The 19,496-nt window shown below is 39.4% G+C and overlaps 1 protein-coding gene across 1 annotated transcript in view; it reads right to left on the bottom strand.

The window, feature by feature from the left end:
* DNAH11 (dynein axonemal heavy chain 11) overlaps positions 1-19,496 on the bottom strand; it is a 363,428-nt gene that overhangs the window by 93,552 nt on the left and 250,380 nt on the right. Inside the window, exons 61-62 of the mRNA XM_063815260.1 lie at positions 17,782-17,883; positions 5,965-6,099 (exon numbers count right to left, since the gene is read on the bottom strand). Of these exons, the coding sequence (XP_063671330.1) occupies positions 5,965-6,099; positions 17,782-17,883 (237 nt within the window). The remainder of the gene's footprint in view (positions 1-5,964; positions 6,100-17,781; positions 17,884-19,496) is intronic.

The raw sequence follows: 19,496 nt of genomic DNA, 5'->3' as shown, positions 1-19,496 counted from the left end.
TCTGGGAATGGAAGACGACCAAGAGCTGTGGCCAAGAACGAGTGATGTTAAGATTATTTATTTATTTGACAGGGTCTGGCTCTATCACCCGTGCTGGAATGCCATAGCACCATCTTGGCTCATTGCAACTTTTACCTCCTGGGCTTAAGCCGTCTTCTCACTTCAGCCTCTCAAGTAGCTGGGACTACAGGCATGCACCACCACGCCTGGCAAATTTTTGTATTTTTTGTAGAGACGGGGCTTCACCATGTTGCCCAGGCTGGTCTCAAACTCATGAGCTCAAGCAATCCACCTGCCTTGGCCTCCTAAAGTGCTGGGATTACAGGCATGAGCCACTGCACCTGGCCTGATGTCAGGATTTTTTAATGTCAGCCTGGCTGCTCTCCATTCTTCCCACTACACTGCCCTAGTCAAACTTTTTATTTACTTACTTATTTTTAACATGCTGGCAATGGTCTGATTACCGACAAAGGGAAATGACAAACACAACTCTTCTTAATTAGTTAAAACATAAAGCTGAAATAGCCATCTATCCTGGATTCTACTAATTAAAGAGTAGCATTGATAGTTACTAAACTCAGGTTAGTTTTCTAATATAATCATTAAATCAGTGGAGGAAGCTATGATCTATGTAAAAAGGTGGAAATCAGGACTTCACAATACTCTCCAAGAACGCTGTTGAAGTCCTTATAGCTAGTTGGATGGCCATTTAAAATCTGATTTACAGGTTAAGTATCTGAAGACCTTAATATTGGATTTGAATAAAACTGCAATAAATATGTATGGATTGACTGAAATGCAGGGTAGTTCACTAATTTATTTTGTTTCAATGTACACTAAAAATACATTTTAAGAACATGCAAATTAATAGAACCTGAAAAAAAATCAGCAATTTGTTAGTACAAGCAAAGAAGCACTCTATGGAATTTTGCTTTCCCCATGAAAGTAGATTGACCACAGAAAACAAAAATGACGTCAGAATGGATTGGAATGCCAGTTCCCTGCAAGCTATCTTAATATCTACAACCCTGAGGTCGGAGGTCATGAAATTAGCATGTGAAAATGGTTATCAAAGTGGTTTCAAGATCTCCCTGCTTTGCTTATTAAAGATCACCCCAAGTTAACTATATAATTAAACACTAAGAAACTTCAGCTCTCTAGCCCTCTTTATAAAATTTATTACTTTCCTTCCTCAGCCATAGACAACATATCCATTAATTTTCAGGAGGAATCGCTCATTCACCTACCTTCCATCTTTGTTGTTTTTGGTTTGTAAAGGATAAACAATAAAATGTACCCAACTCATTCTCCAAAACAGCTTTGAAATTTGAAGATTCACTAAACATAGACTGATTGGCTATCGAAATCGTCAATAATTTTGCTATAGTATCCATGCAACATAAATCATTACTGACATTGGCTAACAAGGGTTTAAGAGTTGGAACATGTCCTGTAATAAATTTCAAGACAGTTAAAAATCACTATAATTTTATTCTAATGCATTATAGATTGCCTGTAATGTCATCCTGGCTGGGGTGACCCATTTCTAATTTTGAACAGCTGCTCAGCTCAGGAGTTAGTTAATGATTAAATATAAATTGCCTGATTTATTAGTCTGAATGGCTGAGCTTCCAGGTCAATGCGATATAGACAAAATCATCAGTCTTGATGTTTTTCAGAAGTTAACTGTCTCCTGTTCTAGTCAGAAAGAATTTATCCTGAAAAAGATCTGACATCTTCAATTAATCCTTTAAAAATATATATTTTTTCTTAGTTAACATGATACAATTTTCTTTTCCATTCCTTGTCTAAATCATCATGAGTAAGTCAAGTCTTTGGAAATATTGCTATATGTTAGACACACATGGTAGGGCCTACTTTTCCCTTGACAAAACTTTCAGACATTCTGTAACTAGTCCAGGAAAACAGTCTAATTATATAACAGTTTTTCTCAGGTACCTCACAAATGGTGAACTCTTCCAACTGCTTAAATCTTAGTACTTTAAATGGAAGTAGTTGTAAGTACTAGTACTGGTGAAATTTCTCAACTCACCTAAGAAGAGCAAGTCTTCAAAAGGCTCCAGAATTTTAATACAGGAGGCTCCCAAAACTCACCCATTTAGTAATTTATTCATTCAGCAAATATCTAGTGATGCCTATGACATGCCAGGACTATTCTATATGCTTGGGATCAAACAGTCCACAAAAAATGGTGAAGTTTCCTGTTCTTGAGAAGCTCATATTTCAGTTGGGGAAAAAAAGTCAAAAAAAAGTATTTGTGCGTATGCACACATGTACAACTACGTTCGTGCAATAAATGCTATCAAAAAATGGTAACAGAGCAAGTGGAGAAAATAGAGATGCGTATGTGTGCATGTATGTGTGTGTGTGAATGAGTGGGGGTCTCATGTGTGTTGGATGAAGGCTCTTTTATGTAGGGAGGTCAGAGAAAACCAACTGATAATGAGAACTTTCAGCAGGGCCTGACAAAGTGAAGAGCCAGTGATGTGATTGCCTGGGAAAGGCTAACACACAAAGAAGGAACGTGCCTGGAAGTATGAGGGAGAGACAGAAGGCCAGTGAAGATGGGGCAAGAGAGAAGTGGCAGAGGTGAGGACAGAGGGGTATCCAGGAGACAGATTATCATGTAGGGCCTTGTAGGTCAGTAAAGCCTTTAGGCTGGACTTTGAGTGATTAATTAGCTATTGGGGAGTTCTGAGTGAAGGAGTGATGTGAATGTACTTAAGTTTGTAAAATATCACCGAGCTACAATGAGGGAAATAAGCTTTAGGAGGTAATGGTGGGGCCTGCAGAGGTACCCTAGGGGAGAGATGCCACAGCCTGGACCAGCATGGTAAGGTGAAGAGAATACGAAGTGCTGGGATTTGGAACGAACCTGAAAGGCAGAGTCAATAGAATATCTGATGGACTGGATGTCAGAAAGAGTCAAGGGTGATTCAAAAGCTTCGGGCCAGAAAAACTGGAAGAACAGAATTGCAGTTATTGAGATGGAATGGAGAGAGGGGATTTGCAGGATGTATTATGAGTTTTTGCATAATGAACTATGCATTTCAGAGAGATAGTGTATTTAAACTTGTGGTGAATTAGTTAAATTTGTGGTAATAAATTAGGGTTTTAAAAATGTACTATAGGCTGGGCGCGGTGGCTCATGCCTGTAATCCCAGCACTTTGGGAGGCTGAGGCGGGCGGATTACGAGGTCAAGAGATCGAGACCATCCCGGCTAACACGGTGAAACCCCGTCTCTACTAAAAATACAAAAAAATTAGCCGGATGTGGTGGCGGGCGCCTGTAGTCCCAGGTACTCGGGAGGCTGAGGCAGGAGAATGGCGTGAACCCAGGAGGTGGAGCCTGCAGTGAGCCGAGATGGTGCCACTGCACTCCAGCCTGGGCAACAGAGCAAGACTCCGTCTCAAAAAAAAAAACAAAAAACAAACTACTACAAGAAATGAGGCTATCACCTAGCCATCCCGAAACACGTACCCCCTCGTTTCTTGCTAAGAGAACCCTGAATCTGAATAGGATGGTCATGTGCCCAGTCCCATGAGATGAACAGTGACTTGCTAAGCCAATGATGATAGCCCCATTCCCCACTTTTCCAGACTTTTTTTTTTTTTGGCAGGAGGTGTGGGGTGGAGTTAGCAGTTTATCTAGTTCTGACTAAAGAAACTTAAGTGGGAGTCTGTTAGAGACATTTCCAGAAAAACATCAGTTTTTCTCATAAAAGGAGAAAACCCCAGCTGATACAGATTGTTCCCTTTCTCTACTGTCTCTTTGAATCTGAAGGTGTAGCAGACATCTTGAGACCATGAGGCAAAATGCATGAGGGTGAATGTCCACTTGCTGAGCGTGGAGAGGCAGAGGGCAACAAAGAGCCTAGGTGGCTGATCACTAATCACCAGGATCAACACTGATAATGGTCCAGCCTTAGCATTTTTTGTAATATGTGAAAAATAAGCTCCCGTTTGTTTGAGCCACTGTAAAAGTTTTCTATCACCTCCAGCCAAACGCATTTCTAATAGTGCAGTTACATATTTTAGTGCAGTTATATGCTTGTCAGCTAAAGGCATTTCTAATAATGCAATTATACACTTTTTAGTTACACATTTTATTACTTTTTAGATATATATGTTATATGCTTTCTAATACTGCAGTTACAGACTTTATACTTTAAAAAGTAACTTCTTTATTGAGATATAATTCACATACCATGAAATTCACCCATTAAAATATACAGTAGTGTTTTTTACTACATTATATATATATATTATATATATATAGACTTGCACAATTATCTCCTCTAGCTAATTTTAGTACATTTCTCTCACCCCAAAGAGAAACCATGTATCCAGCAGTAGTCACTCCCCAAACCCCACACCCTTGTCCAGCCCATGGCAACCATTAGTCTATTTTGCGTCTATAAATTAGCCTGTTCTGGACATTTCATACACAGGCACATTCTGCCTGTGTATCACATGATATCACATACCATGTGATATGTGGCCTTTTGTGTCTGGCTTCTTTCTTTTAGCATGATATTTTCAAGATTCATACATTGTAGCATGAGTCAGTATTCATTTTTATAGATGAATGCTATTAACATTATATGGATATACATTTTATTTATCCATTTATCAATTAAGGGACATGTGGGTTGTTTCTATTCTTAGCTATTATGAATAACGCTGCTATGAACATTGCATATGAGCTTTTTAATGGACATTTATTTTCATTTCTTTGGGGTATATACCTATGAGTAGATGATTGTATCATGTGGTAACTTTATGTTTAACATTTTGAGGAACTGCAGAACTGTTTTCCAAAGACGCAGAACCATTCTACATTCCAACCAGCATTTCCCCATAGCGTTTGCCAATACTATTACTGTCCATATTTTTTATTATAGTCATCCTGGTGGTTATGAAGTGGTATCTTGTTGTGGTTTTAATTTGCATTTCTCTAATGACTAATGGAGTTGAGCATCTTTTCAGGTGCTTACTGGCTATCTGCATATCTTTTATGGAGAAATGTCTATTCAAATCCTTTCCTTATTTTAAAATTTGGTTATTTATCTCTTTGACTTTTGTTAGGAAATACTTGAACGTACATTATGTCTTTTGAGAATCATCACAACCTTGTAAGGGAAACGTTATCCACATCCCTGTTTTAGATACAAGAAAACAAAGTTGAAGACATTCAGTGTTTTGCCCAGAACTGTTGAATGCCACGTTGTAGAGCAAACAAAATCTGTGAATACTGATGCCAAAGAACGTATGTTCCTCTACCACTCATGTTCAAGCAAGAGAATGTCAATAAGAATTATAAAAAACCTTAATCTAAAGGAATAACTATTAACATTAGCATGTCAGTCACCTATAAAATGATGTAACAATAAAAACATAAACCAACCAGGTTTAACTTGAAAGAAATCATTTGCTGGTAGAATTCAATGGCAAATGTATATTAAAAGGATCAGACAACAAACAGTTCAATTTCATAATTATCTAGCAGCCATCCTGAGTTTTATGACCTGTTTTATGAAAAACATGCATGCTTTATTTTTGTTTTTAAAGGATTTCACAATGTGGTAAGAAAGAAAGAGAGAAAGTAGAACAAATAAGTACATAACCAACCCACAGCTGAAGTACTCCATTGTCTTAAAGTGGATACAAGACCACTAAATTCTGATAAAGTATATGTCTTCCCTGTTTTCGTTGGAGATCAGACTCATGGCATATTGAGTTCAGGACTATATATTAAAAGATATGTACTTGAACATTTCTTCCTTCTGGTGAGTTAGAGCCACAGTATCAGTGATTATCAAATATTATCCTTTGTTGTTAATTCCAAGTCTATTTAGTTATTATTGATGGCAAATAATAAAATCCCCACAAGCTGATCTGAACATTTTAGTTAGAATGTTTGGAAGAAAAGGTTTAACTTGCCTCAAGTTCCTTGACAAGTCTGTTAGCTAATTTGATGGTTTTGTTGGTTTGGTTCACCTCTTCTTGACACCGGACTTTCTCAGCTGTTGCTTTTTCAAATGAAGCTGTGAGTCTGCTCAGATTTCGATCCAGATCCTGAATTAGAGTTGAATTAACTTTTGAGTCATTTTTAGTTAAAACAGAGAGATTACCATCATCTTAAAACATCTGTTACTGTAAGGTAAAGGGACAAACCTCTTCCCCCCATTAACCTTTGCCCCTTTACCATACGTATTTTAGGGAAGAAGGAAAAGAAGGATATAATGAAATAAACACATCAGTGCCACCATAAACTAACAGTTCACGATGTGGTCTTCTCCCCTTCTGCCTCCACTGGGCAGAATGCAGGGAGCGACTGGGGTGAATGGATGTGCGCTGAAGATGCAAATACGCCGTGGGTGCACTATCATCCCCCTCTGCTCTTGCACCCAAGCCTCATCCTCCAACCAGCTTTATTAAAGACAACAGTGACTTGTTTGGTTTCTCCACCCACTGATTCTTTTCTCTTTGGGTTCATAATTCAGGCAGTGAAGAGGGGTGTTAATTACTGAGCCCTTTAGACCCAGCTTCGCCAATCGGATTTTTCTTTTTCATTTTTTTTGGAATGAGTATTGCTTTGTTGCTCAGGCTGGATGCAATGGTGCAATCTCAGCTCACTGCAACCTCTGCCCCCCAGGTTCAAGTGATTCCTGCGCCTCAGTCTCCCGAGTAGCTGGGATTACAGGTGTGCACCACCACACCCGGCTAATTTTTGTAGATATAGTGGAGATGAGGTTTTGCCTTGTTGGCCGGGCTGGTCTTGAACTCCTGGTCTCAAGTGATCCACCCACCTTGGCCTCCCCAAGTGCTGGGATTACAGGCACGAGCCACTGTGCCTGACCCACATTTTTCTCTTCTGGACGTAGGGACTGAAATTGAGAGATAATCCACTGTCTTTAGCATTGAAAGACCTGGGAGGATGTGTGAATCAGAGGGCTTCATTTGAAGAGGGAACACCTTCCACTGGGGCACAGAAAAAAACAGAGAACACCATTGTGGAGAAAGAGAGAAGGACGAAACGGACGTAAAAGAGAAGCAAGATGAGAAGTCACACAGCCCTAGAGACTCCAAGAGAAGTTCACGGCAGCTTCTTGTTTCCTGGATCTCTTGGGTCCCCTGGTCACCTTTTGTCCATGAGTTTGTCTTTGTGTCCTTTTTGGCTAAGGTATTTTGAATGAGCTCATATAACTTATAGACAAAAAGTCTTGACTAAGATGTCAAATGCTTGTGAGACTCCTCACTATGGTATCTTGCTAGCATATTAAGTTCCAAGAAACCTAATAAGATTTATAACATTGCTTTTGTAGATGCATGCAAAGTTCCAAGAAACTTTAACAAGAAAACTTACAGAATATAATCTATTAATAATTTAGAGACAGACTATATTTGTCGATGACCCAGTTATTTCACCATTACTTTATATTGCTAAAGCAATATGTATATATACACAAATATGTATATACATCAAATTTAAGATTAATATGCAAAATAGCATTAAATTTATGAGAATTGATGGAGATATTATACATCACCAGTTAGAAATAAGATTGAAATATGGCCGGGTGCGGTGGGTCATGCCTGTAATCCCAGCACTTTGGGAGGCTGAGGCAGGCAGATCACGAGGTCAGGAGTTCAAGACCAGCCTGGCCAACACGGCGAAATCTTGTCTCTACTAAAAATACAAAAATTAGCCGGGCGTGGTGGCGGGTGCCTGTAATCCTAGCTACTCGGGAGGCTGAGGCAGGAGAATTGCTTGAACCTGGAAGGCAGAAGTTGCAGTGAATGGAGATCATGCCATTGCACTCCAGTCTGGGAAAAAAGAGCAAGACTCCGTCTTAAAAAAAAAAAAGAAATAAGACTGAAGTAAAAATATTACGGGTCTATTTTGGGTTATTAACAGTACTTATAGTTTTACAAAACACAGAAGCACATGAAGGCTCTGGTATCAGACTCCTTGGGTTGATATTTGGATGCTGCTACCAGCTAAGCAGTATCAAGTTGGGGCTATTTATTTACCTTCTCTATGCTTCAGCTTCATTATCTTAAAAATGGAATTAATAATGTTACGTAGCTCAAAGGGTATTTTTTTGAGGATTAATTTTGATGATTTATAGAATAATATCTAGGACAGTAGAAGGCAATGGTTCTCAAAATTTTTGGTCTCAAAACTCTGTTACATTCAGAACCCTAAAGGGCACTGGTTCATACAGATGATACTAAGTAATATTTGTGGTATTAGAAGTTAAAACTAAAAAAATTTAAAAATTAATTTATTTAATATTAATAAGCTCACCATGTATTAGCATAATTTTATTAAAAATAACAATATTAACAAAACAAAAATAATGAAAAATGGCATTTAGATTTTTGCAAACCTAATTTTAATGACTTATTTAACAGAAGACTGTTAGATTCTTATACCTGCTATTGCATTCAATCTGCTGAGGTGTTGCATGTCATACAGCAGCTGAAAAACTCTGCTGTATGCTTGCTGGAGAATGAAGGTGAATAAAGCAGACAATGCCTTATATTACTTGCAGGTGAGGAAACTGAGACAAAGATCAGTTGAGTGATTTGCTATAGTTTCACTAGCAAGTGAGTGAAAAAACAAGGCTATGAACCCAAACCTTCTGAGTCCTGGACCAACTTAATGGAAGGCATTTCACAAAATAGATGTTTCAGAAGTTCCAGTTGTGAAGAGACAGAGCAAGTATTTCCAGGCTTCCCAGTCAAATCACACGTGGTATACTGTATAGTTAAAAGTGTCCAGCTTTCAGTTTAAAAATGTCTTGGTTCTGCCAGGCACAGTGGCTCATGCCTGTAATCCCAGCACTTTGGGACGCCGAGGCAGGTGGATCACCTGAGGTCAGGACTTCAAGATCGGCTTGGCCCACAGGGTGAAACTCCATCTCTACTAAAAATACAAAAAACTAGCCGGGCATGGTGGCACAACACTGTAATCCAGCTACCCAGGAGGCTGAGGCACAAGAATTGCTCGAACCTAGGAGTCAAGGTTGTAATGAGCTGAGATCGTGCCACTGCACTCCAACCTGGGTGACGGAGTGAGACTGTCTCAAATGAATGAATGAATGTCTTGGTTCTAGTTCCTCTGCCTCTTACTGGCCCTGGTGGTGTGGGCTCATTTTTTACTTTATGTGAGCTTTACATTTTCTCATGTGTAAAATGGGACTACTCCTAGTAATACCTACTTCATAGGTAGGTGTGCTATAGAATAAAATGTGTCTTAATGCATGTAAAATATGGCACAGCACATTCAGCAAGCACATGGTAAGTTAGCTTGGTGTGCAAATATCACTGGAGTTTATTTCAAATGGGATACAAATTCACTTTGGTTCATTTTTTTCATTGAATGAAAACATAACTTAATGGCAAATGTTTGGGTAAAAGTTGGCCCTTGGCGTGTAACTCTTAAGGGCATTAGTGAATGTTCACCAGGAATAAGTACTAACTTGGTATAATAGCCAGGAGTCCAAGCATGCTTAAAGGTGACAATCTACTACTTTCATAGGAATGTCTAGTTGTTGATTTGAGCTTACACTGAGTGTTTTACGTGTATTCAGAGATTTGAAAGGAGCACTAGTGTCTCACATGAGTATAGTTAATATAAACATAAATGTATAAACTGTACATGTACTAGAAAAAATAGTTCAAGGGCTGGGTGTGGTGGCTCAAGCCTGTAATCCTAGTATTTTGGTAGGCCGAGGCCAGCGGATCACCTGAGGTCGGGAGTTTGAGACCAGCCTGACCAACATGGAGAAACCCTGTCTCTACTAAAAATACAAAATTAACTGGGCATGGTGGCGCAGGCCTGTAATACCAGCTACTCGGGAGGCTGAGGCAGGAGAATTGCTTGAACCTCGGAGGTGGAGGTTGTAATGAGCTGAGAACGCGCCACTGCACTCCAGCCTAGACAACAAGAACAAAACTCCGTCTCAAAAGGGGGGAAAAAGTTCAAAGCAAATATATAATCATCAAGATGATTTTACTCTAAAATAAATAAGATTAGGTTTCCAAAATATTTTCTGAGGGACTCTTAATATTGCTTGTACCTTTCTCCTTGTTTTCAAAAAATTTTTCTCTATAGAAAACTATTCCTGCTGTTTTTCTTTTCTCACCACCCATTCTCTCCTTCATTTATTTTAATCTGACTTTCATTCCTATCACTTTTTTCTTTGTTCTTCTCTACCATTTTACTGAAACATGTGATCTGATAAACAAACTTTATTCTCTCAAGTTACTAATCAGTTTGTAAAAAAAAAAAATAATAATAACAACTAACAGTTACTGATCCTCTAGCAAGCACCCAGCACTATTCTAAGTATTTTACATGTGTTAATGCATTTGATCAATTCGGTAAGTCTCAGAGAGATTTTTTCATTTTATAGGTGAGGAAATTACAGAGTCCATGAGGCAAAAAAGTTACTCAAGCTCACAAAGATGGAAAGTACTGGGCTAAGATGTAACACGTGATGTTTGGCCCCACAGCCTATGCTCAGATGCACTGTGGTATCTGGCCTCTTTACTATTTGTTCCAGGTGATGGTTCCCTTCCCTCCCTTGGCCACGATGACAACAATCTCTCCTGGCTCCTCATTCACCTTCCTAACCATCTCTTTTTCTTGCTCTTTCAGATATCATCATTCTGTACCCAGTTTATAAACTGTTTATAACCCAAGTTTCTCTCCTTGACTTTCTTTTGTTTTCGTTCTGCTTCCCTCATCCATGTTCATTCTGCTTCCAGTCTCTTCCCCTGTGTTCACTGGCCCAGAGATATCTTTCCAAAAGGCAAATGTGATCAATTTATCCCTCCTGCGCCCAACTGCAATTCTTCAATTGCTCTCTCTGTCTGACAGTGGCAGTTCTCATATATGGCTCACAGATCCCTACTGAGGCTAGTTTATTCTGCTAGGGCCCACTGAATCTACGTTCGCCTTAATCATTGTCAATAACACGGTTAAAAGAAAATACAACTACTATTCATGACTGTCAGGGACTTTTTTTGGCATTAAGAAGAGTCTTCAATATTAGGGAGCTTAGTATATTCTGGCCTATAGGACAAACACTTACCTCTTAACCAACACCTTGCAATTTCCCGTGTGATCATGTCCCTGCCTCACTTTTCACAAGTGACCCCACACACTGACATTTATACTCTACTCTTCAGTCATGTTGAGGTACTCATTGTCCACAGGACACGTGACCCTCTTTCTTGAAATGCCCTTTCCCTATCTTCTGGGTGAAAACCTATTCATCTTTTAAGACTGGATTCAAGAGGAAGCTGCTCCTCCAAACCTTTCCTGAGCACCCAACCCCATCCTCACGTGCAGAACTGACCAACTCCATTCTTTGTGCTCCAGTGGTAGCCAACGCAACCTCCCTTGGCAGCACTTAGCAAATTAAACAGCATTTAGTAAATCTGTAAGATTTTTCAGAGCAGGGACTGAGCCTTCTGTGTCCCTCTGACTCCAGTGCCTAGTCCAGTGTTACAAAATGTTCGTTGATTGCTAAAAGGAAAGTGAGTCCTTCAACTAGAACAAATAAACCTTTTAATTAAAATATAAAATATGGTTCAGTTTGTTAATTTAACTAATAGTTTTTGAGTTCCTCTCATGTGTCAGGTGCTAGGCATAAAAAGTTAAAAGACTTTAAGGAGCTCCTAGTGTGGAAGACAGAAAGGAAATGAAAGTTCGCATGTTAGGATGAGGTGTACACTGATGTGTAGGGTGTGTGGAATAACAGGGAAACTGATCAAGTATTTTCTCCAAGGAGTTCCCCTAAAGTCCAAGCTTGATCTAGGAGAACAGGGAGAATTAGCAGATGATAAAGTGCCAGATCCCAAATAGCTTTCAGTATTAGTACACAGCAAAGGTCAGTACCCACTAGGTACTAGGTACTAGGATCCGCACACCAAATCTAGCAGCCATCTGGTTTTGTGTGGCCTATGAGTAAAGAATGGATTTTACATTTTTAAATGTTAGATGTAAAAACAATTAACCTTTACCTAAGAATAGTTGTGCAAAAGTTTGAGAACACAAAGGGATGTCACCAGAACGGCAGAGTGGAAGTAATCTGGCTTCACTCTCCCCTACAGAAAACCCAAAACAAATATCCAGTGCTAAGACTGTCACCAGCAACATCCTGGAACTCAGAGACACTACCCAGAGCCACAGAGAAGTAAAAAACTCTGAGCAGCAGAAGAAAGAACGTCCCTATTTGCAATGCCCCTACCAAAATCTACTCAGGTACTGCACGTAGAAAATGCCCCCCAGACTAGTAGTTCCTACACTGGAGAAAGTGAGACTGAGGTGGACAGCCATTTTTCCCACTCAGCCATCTTACATTCCCTTGCAAGAAAACTGCTTTTTACCGTAACCCACAGGAAGTATTCCAAGTGCCTACAGAGACAAAAATCCCTGAAAGCATCTAGTGATAAAGAGGGAAGGTCAGACTAGCAACTCCAGCCCATGAAATTCTCTTCTTCATCTCAGTCAAAGGAGATGCCAAATCAGAGTGGCTGTTCAACAGCACCACACTGTACAAGGCACACGCCATGGGTCTTCTGGGCACAAACCCCCAGCTAGCTTTCCCACAAAGCCAGAGTATCTTCTTGGGGCCCCTTACCCTCAATTCAGGATGGTCAGTACTTCAAGCATTTCTAAGAGTCAAGGCAAACCTGAGCTTAATGTTCCATATAGTGCTGAAAAGGAAGCAGTGATCTAGAATTAAGGAACTCAACAGGTGACTACAAATAACCTCTAAGCAAACATACTCTAGAAAGACCAAAACAAGCCAGTCAGCAAAGACTAGCATAAATAACTAATCCTTCAATGTAAAGCCATAGATGTATATCCACAAGAGACAGCAGCAAACAGGGAGCCATGACCTCTCCAAATAAACAAAGCAAGGAGCGAATGACCAACTCTAATGAGATGATGATGTGGGAGCTCTCAGATCAATAATTCAAAATAGTAGTTTAAGAAAACTCAGCCGACTCCAAGATAATACAGAAAAGCAATTCAGAAATTTATCAGAAGTTTAAGAGATTGAAATAATTTTTTAAAAATCCTGAAACTGAGAAATACATTTGCTGAAGTAAAAAATGAATTTGAGGCTTTAAAGAGCAGAATGAGTAAAGCAGAAGAAAGAATCAGTAATTTCAAAGACAGGCTATGTGAAAATACACAGAAGTGAAAAAAGGAAAAATGATGAAACAAACAAATGTCTACAGAGAATGACCTCAAAAGAGCACATCTAACAGTCACCGGAGTTCAAGAGGGAGTTTAAAAAGAGCAAGATGTAGAAAGCTTGTTCAAAGAAAGAAGTATATATAGTAAACATGAATAGATCTAAGTGGATAGACTGAAATACAGTAATAGCAGGGGACTTCAACACCCTACGCTCACTAACAGACAGATCATCCAGACATGAAATCAACAAAGAAACATTAATGATAAACTAAACACTAGACTACATAGGTCTAAGTGACATTTATAGAACATTTCATCTAACAGCTGCAGAATACAAATTCTTTTTTTTTTTTTTTTTTTGAGACAGAGTCTCCCTCTGTCATCCAGGCTGGAGTGCAATGGCACGATCTCGGCTCCCTGCAGCCTTCACCTCCCAGCTTCAAGTGATTCCCCTGCCTCAGCCTTCTGAATAGCTGTGACTACAAGCGCGTGCCACCACGCCCAGCTAATTTTTGTATTTTTAGTACAGACGGGGTTTCACCATGTTGGCCAGGATGGTCTCGATCTCCTGACCTCATGATCTGCCCACCTCAGCCTCTCAAAGTGCTGGGATTATAGGCGTGAGCCACCACGCCCAGCCTGACAAATTCTTTTCATCAGCACATGGAACATTCTCCAGAACTGACCACATATTAGGCCACAAAACAGGTCTCTACAAATTCAAAAAAGTAAAAATCATATCAAATACCTTTTCTGATCACAATGGAATAAAACTAGAAATGAAAAACAAGAGGAAAGTTGGCAACTATACGAACACAGGAAAATTAAACATGTTCCTAACCAGTGGGTCAATGACATTAAGAAGGAAATTTAAAAATATTTTGAAACAAATTAAAATGGAAACCTAATATATTCGGTCTATGGAATACAGCAAAAGCAATACTAGGAGAGAAGCTTACAGCAATACATCAAATGCCTACGTAGAAAAATAAACAACATTCAAATAACAAATCTAATGATACACCTCAAGGAACTAAAATAATAAGAACAAATCAAACCCAAAATTTTTAGAAGGAAATAAAAAAAATCAGAGCATAAATAAATGACTGAGACTAAAAAATACAAAATATCAATGAAATGAAAAGTTCATTTTTTCAAAAGATAAACAAAATCAACTAACCTATAAAGCAAAACAAGGAGAGAAGACCCAAATAAAAAAATAAATGAAAATGGATATATAACAACGGATACCGCAGAAATATGAAGGATCATTAGAAACTACTATGAACATGTATATGCCAACATATTGGAAAACCTATAAGAAATGAAAAAATTCCTGCACATATACACTCTACCAAGATTGAACCATGAAGAAATAGAAAACCCGAACAAACCAGTAATGAGTAATGAGATTGAAGCAATAATAAAAAGTCTCCATCAAAGAAAACCCTAGGACCTAATGGCTTTACTGTTGAAATCCACCAAACAGTTGAATAATACCAATTCTACTCAAACTTTTTCAAAAAATTGAAGAGGGAATACTTCCACACTCATTTGATGAGACCAGCATTACCTGACACCAAAACTAGACAAGAACACAGCAAGAAACTACAGTCAGTATCTCAGATGAAGACAGATGCAAAAATTTTCAACAAAATATGAGCAAACTGAATACAACACACATTGAAAAGATTATTCAGCATGATCATGTGGGATTCAACCCAGGGATACAAGAACAGTTCATATGCAAATGAGTAAATGTGATACATCTCATTAAGAGAATTAAGAACAAAAACTGTATGATCATTTTAATAGATGCTAAAAAAACACTCAACAAAATTCAATAACCCTTTATGATAAAAATGCTCAGCAAACTAGGTATGGAAGGCACATACCTCAACACAAAAAAGGCCCATCTCTCACTCCTGCTTCTGCCATGTAAGATGCCTGATCCCCCTTTGCTTTCTGCCATGGTTGAAAGTTTCCTGAGGCCCCGCCCAAAGCAGGAACTGCTATGCTTCCTGTACAGCCTGCAGAATCATGGGCCAATTAAACCCCTTTCTTTGTAAGTTACCCAGTATCAGGTATTTCTTTATAGCAATGTGAGAACAGACTAACACACCAACCATTCCCAACTATATATTCCTGACCCAGACTTTTCTCTCAAACTCCAGTCATGACTGCTGCACACTTACATATGGATTTTTCTATAGGAAGAGGGTGGGAACTAAGATTTATGAAGTGTCTACTGTATGTTGCACACTAAATAGTATCTTAATGCATCAGGAATCATAGGTGGGAATGATGAAAAGAAACACCTACTCCCTTCTAGCTAATGTAAGCTGAAGGAGCTTGCCCGAAGTAGATGGGGGAGCTCTTAAGAGGGAAAGAAAGGCTGAGAACCACATACAGGCACCAAGATGCTCCAAAGGGTCTTGGGAGCAGGAGCTGTTTACAAGTCTCATCAGGACACTATCTTAGCAATGTATGCACTCTGTTTTCAGTCTTTTATTCCTTTTGCTCATGACTTAAACTCTAGAGATGGGGGATCAAGTTGCGAAAGGTTGGATCATATATCTAGTCCTTGAAAAGGCAAGGTCACTCCTGCTAAAAGCCTCACCTGAGTGCATCCAATGCAGAGAGATTCTTCCCTAAAGAAAATCAAGCTGTTTTCACTCAAAGGTGGCAGACTGGAAGCTGGGTAGCCCCAAATCACACATGGCCACCTTGAGAGTTGCTGTTACCACTACTTGACAGATGAGAAACTGAAGCTCCAGGGGTTTCTGTAAACTGCCAGGGTTGTGCCGCCTCATCACTCTGCTGGCTGCCCTGCCAGGCACCTCACGCTCCTCATCCTGCTCCTGTATTCCTCCCATCTCTCTGTATCCCATCAGCCAGCCTTGAATGTAATCTCTCTCCCTCCATCATGACTGCTCCTGCCTGAGCTGAGGCCCTAACAGGATCCACGACAGTGGCTTTCTAACTTGTCTGCCTGCCTCTAGGTTCTTTTCTTCTTCCAGCATCCATTCACTTTGGTTGTATCATTAACTTGTTAAAATCTTTCAAAGGCTTAATATCACCAATCAGATAAAATTTAAATTCTGTAGTGTGAAAGGCAAAGAAAGCCTATGCTCACCTATGCAAGTTCACCTTTCATGATTCCCTGATACTCTCCAAAACATTCATTGCAGGGCTCTGACCTGCTGGACACTTCAAGTGTCCCAACTGCTCCTTCCCTCTTTTCCTTGCTTTCTGTCAGGAACACCTTTCCCATCCTAGTTATCCTGGTGGTTCCTAACCAACATGTAAAGCCCGTGTCAATCCACCTTCACTAAGGAACTTCCTCTAATTTCTTCGGGCTCGGTACTTTTGGTGTTTTCTGTATATAGCCACATATATATTGATAATGCTGGACTAGGATGAGTGGTTTACATATTTGTAAAAACAGTAGTGGTATTTAGTAGTACATATAATATTCTTTGAAAATATTTTCTTCTCTTTTTGTTGTTTGAGACAGAGTCTCGCTCTGTCGCCCAGGCTGGAGTGCAATGGTGTGATCTTGGCTCACTGCAAGCTCCGCTTCCTGGGTTCACGCCATTCTCCTACCTCAGCCTCCTGAGTAGCTGGGACTACAGGCGCCCGCCACGACGCCCAGCTAAATTTTTTTTTGTATTTTTAGTACTGATGGGGTTTCACCGTGTTAGCCAGGATGGTCTCGATCTCCTGATGTCGTGATCTGCCCGCCTCAGCCTCCCAAAGTGCTGGGATTACAGGTGTGAGCCACTGCGCCGAGCCGAAAATATTTTCTAAGCACTTACTATGTGCCAAGTACCATGGTAAATTCTTAATATGAATTACTCTTATTTAAATCCCCACAGTTCTACCTAAGAAATGGACACTATTCAGGAAAAATAGCTAATGCATGACAGGCTTAATACCTAGGTGATTGGTTGATAGGAGCAGCAAACCACCAAGGCACATATTTACCTGTGTAACAAGCCTGCACATCCACCCTGGAACTTAAAATAAAAAGAAGGAAGGGAGGGAGGGAGGGAGGGGAAAGGAAAGAAAGAAAGAAAAAAAAGGAAGGAAGGAGAGAGAGAAAGAAAGAGAGAAAGAAATGCTTATTATTATAATACCTATTTCACAGATGAGAAAACAGAGGCTCATAGAGGTTAACTACCTTGTACGGGATGCAACAGTAAACAGTGGAGCCAAGATATAAGCCAGATAGTCTGACTCCAGAAGCCTTACCTGGAATCACTATGTGCTGCCCTCCCCTTTCCACTATCAGACTGCAAATGTTTCTTAGCAGTAGAAACCATGAACATTTGCACTTTCCCAGTTCAGCATCTACCACAGAGCAGATAAGAAATACCTACTGAATGGTATATAAGGAAATACACTCATGGAAGATCGAATTCCTTTCTGCTTGATAGGGCTCAGATATGGTGCTGTCTGAGGGTGGAATCCTAAGGTGGAGGCAGCGACCACCTCTTGGGAACCTTTTCAATGTCATAGTTTGCACTCACCACAAGCTTTTTCCTGATAGCCTCTAGTTTTTCAGTAGCTGCAGCCAGTTCTAAGTTTGCTTGGGCTAATGCTTGGCGTTTTGGCTCCACATCACAGTAGACCTGAAAATTCATGAATTAATACAGATACAAAGAGGATAAGTAATCATTCAATCCCAGATAGGATGGATGCTTTACAATTAAAATCTCTAATTCATCTAGCAACTTCTCTTTTTTTATTGAGATGGGGTCTTCTCATGTTGCTCAAACTGGTCTTAAACTCTGGGGCTCAAAGGATCCTCCCACCTCAGCCTCCCAAAGTGCTGAGATTACAGGTGTATGCCACCACACCTGGCCTGTTATTTTTCAGACATGGTAACACCTAAAGGCAGAGCACAATCCACATAGCCTTCCACATTCTCTCTGGTCCACCTTTATTTTACTTATTTAACCTGGACCTTAGAGTTACAAGTACTTGCATAAAATGCGATATAAGTCAAACACCATTAAGATACTAAAATCAATTTGTCATAAAATGTGAAGATATGCCTCATATTACTTGAAATTGCATTGTGCGGGAACCACAGCCAATGCTGAGATCATGTCTACCCTTTAAGGCAGAAAATAAGTGTGGAAAAATTCTCAACACAGAAAGGAGGGTGGGAGATATCCACACAACATCAACCACATTGTCACTTTCTTGTCTAAGTTCCCAACCACCTTAAGCACATGTTGTTTGAATGGACCATCTGAGAATTTAGGTGGATCAATTTTTTTTTCTGCTGGTGGGGAGAGAGGAAGGAAATTAAATTTTCTTTCCTATTTTATAGCAAAATAAACACAGAATGCAGCCACAGTCAAGCTCTATGCTTGTCTTTTCACCTACTGTACAAGTAGAAGACGGGGCTGAGACACTTTATTATGCAGAGAGGCCGTACATCAACCACAACCTGTCTAAACTCTTGCTTTATGAAGATTGCCACTAAAGAGAGAGAGAGATCAAGAGAGTCCTATCCCTGTGGGCCCCACAGTATAAAGGAAATAACCTGGCTTTATGAAAATTACTTTGGGAATTGAATTGACTACACTGACTTTTTCTCAGAAATTCCATATTTGAATATAACATACAACCCTCTAAGACAAAAATGAGAGTTCTTCAGAGTTGTGGGCCATGCATTGTTCCCTTATTAGATCAAGTACTCAGCAAAGTGCTTGGGATACAGTTGGTCGGTGATAAATATTTGATAAATAAATGACTACATGAAAGTATAATCTATCTCTACACTGCTGAAAAGTACAAATTTTAGATTAGATCACAAATAGGCACAAAACTTACCTGTCATTAAAATACTAAAGCAAAGAAATGGTTATTTCCTCATCTCACTATGTCAACAATACAGATGGTGTGAATATTTGCTTTGAGAGCAGGCGCTACATTTCATTTGATGTGAATTCAGATTTGCAGTTGTTTCAAGTCAACATGAATTAAATATTTAAATGTAAATAAGTAAAATTCATATAAAAGTTTTCATCTAATTACTTACTGCTCTTTAATCTAAAGGAGCCAATCACTCTGCCCAAAAAAGATAGTTTCTAACATTTCAAATATCCTCCTGCAGAGAATTGTTTACTCTAACATGCTCATGTCTTAGTCTTAGAACTAGATATCCTTATTCAGAAAATGAAATAACAAATTTTACTCTTCTCGCTGACCTAGAAATGGATGTGTTTGCAGC

Source organism: Pan troglodytes, chromosome 6, assembly GCF_028858775.2.
Source record: "Pan troglodytes isolate AG18354 chromosome 6, NHGRI_mPanTro3-v2.0_pri, whole genome shotgun sequence".
In the NCBI taxonomy this organism is placed as follows: Eukaryota; Metazoa; Chordata; class Mammalia; order Primates; family Hominidae; genus Pan; species Pan troglodytes.
The sequence above is the reverse complement of the archived record's forward strand: the minus strand, read 5'-3'. Positions and strand labels throughout refer to the sequence as shown.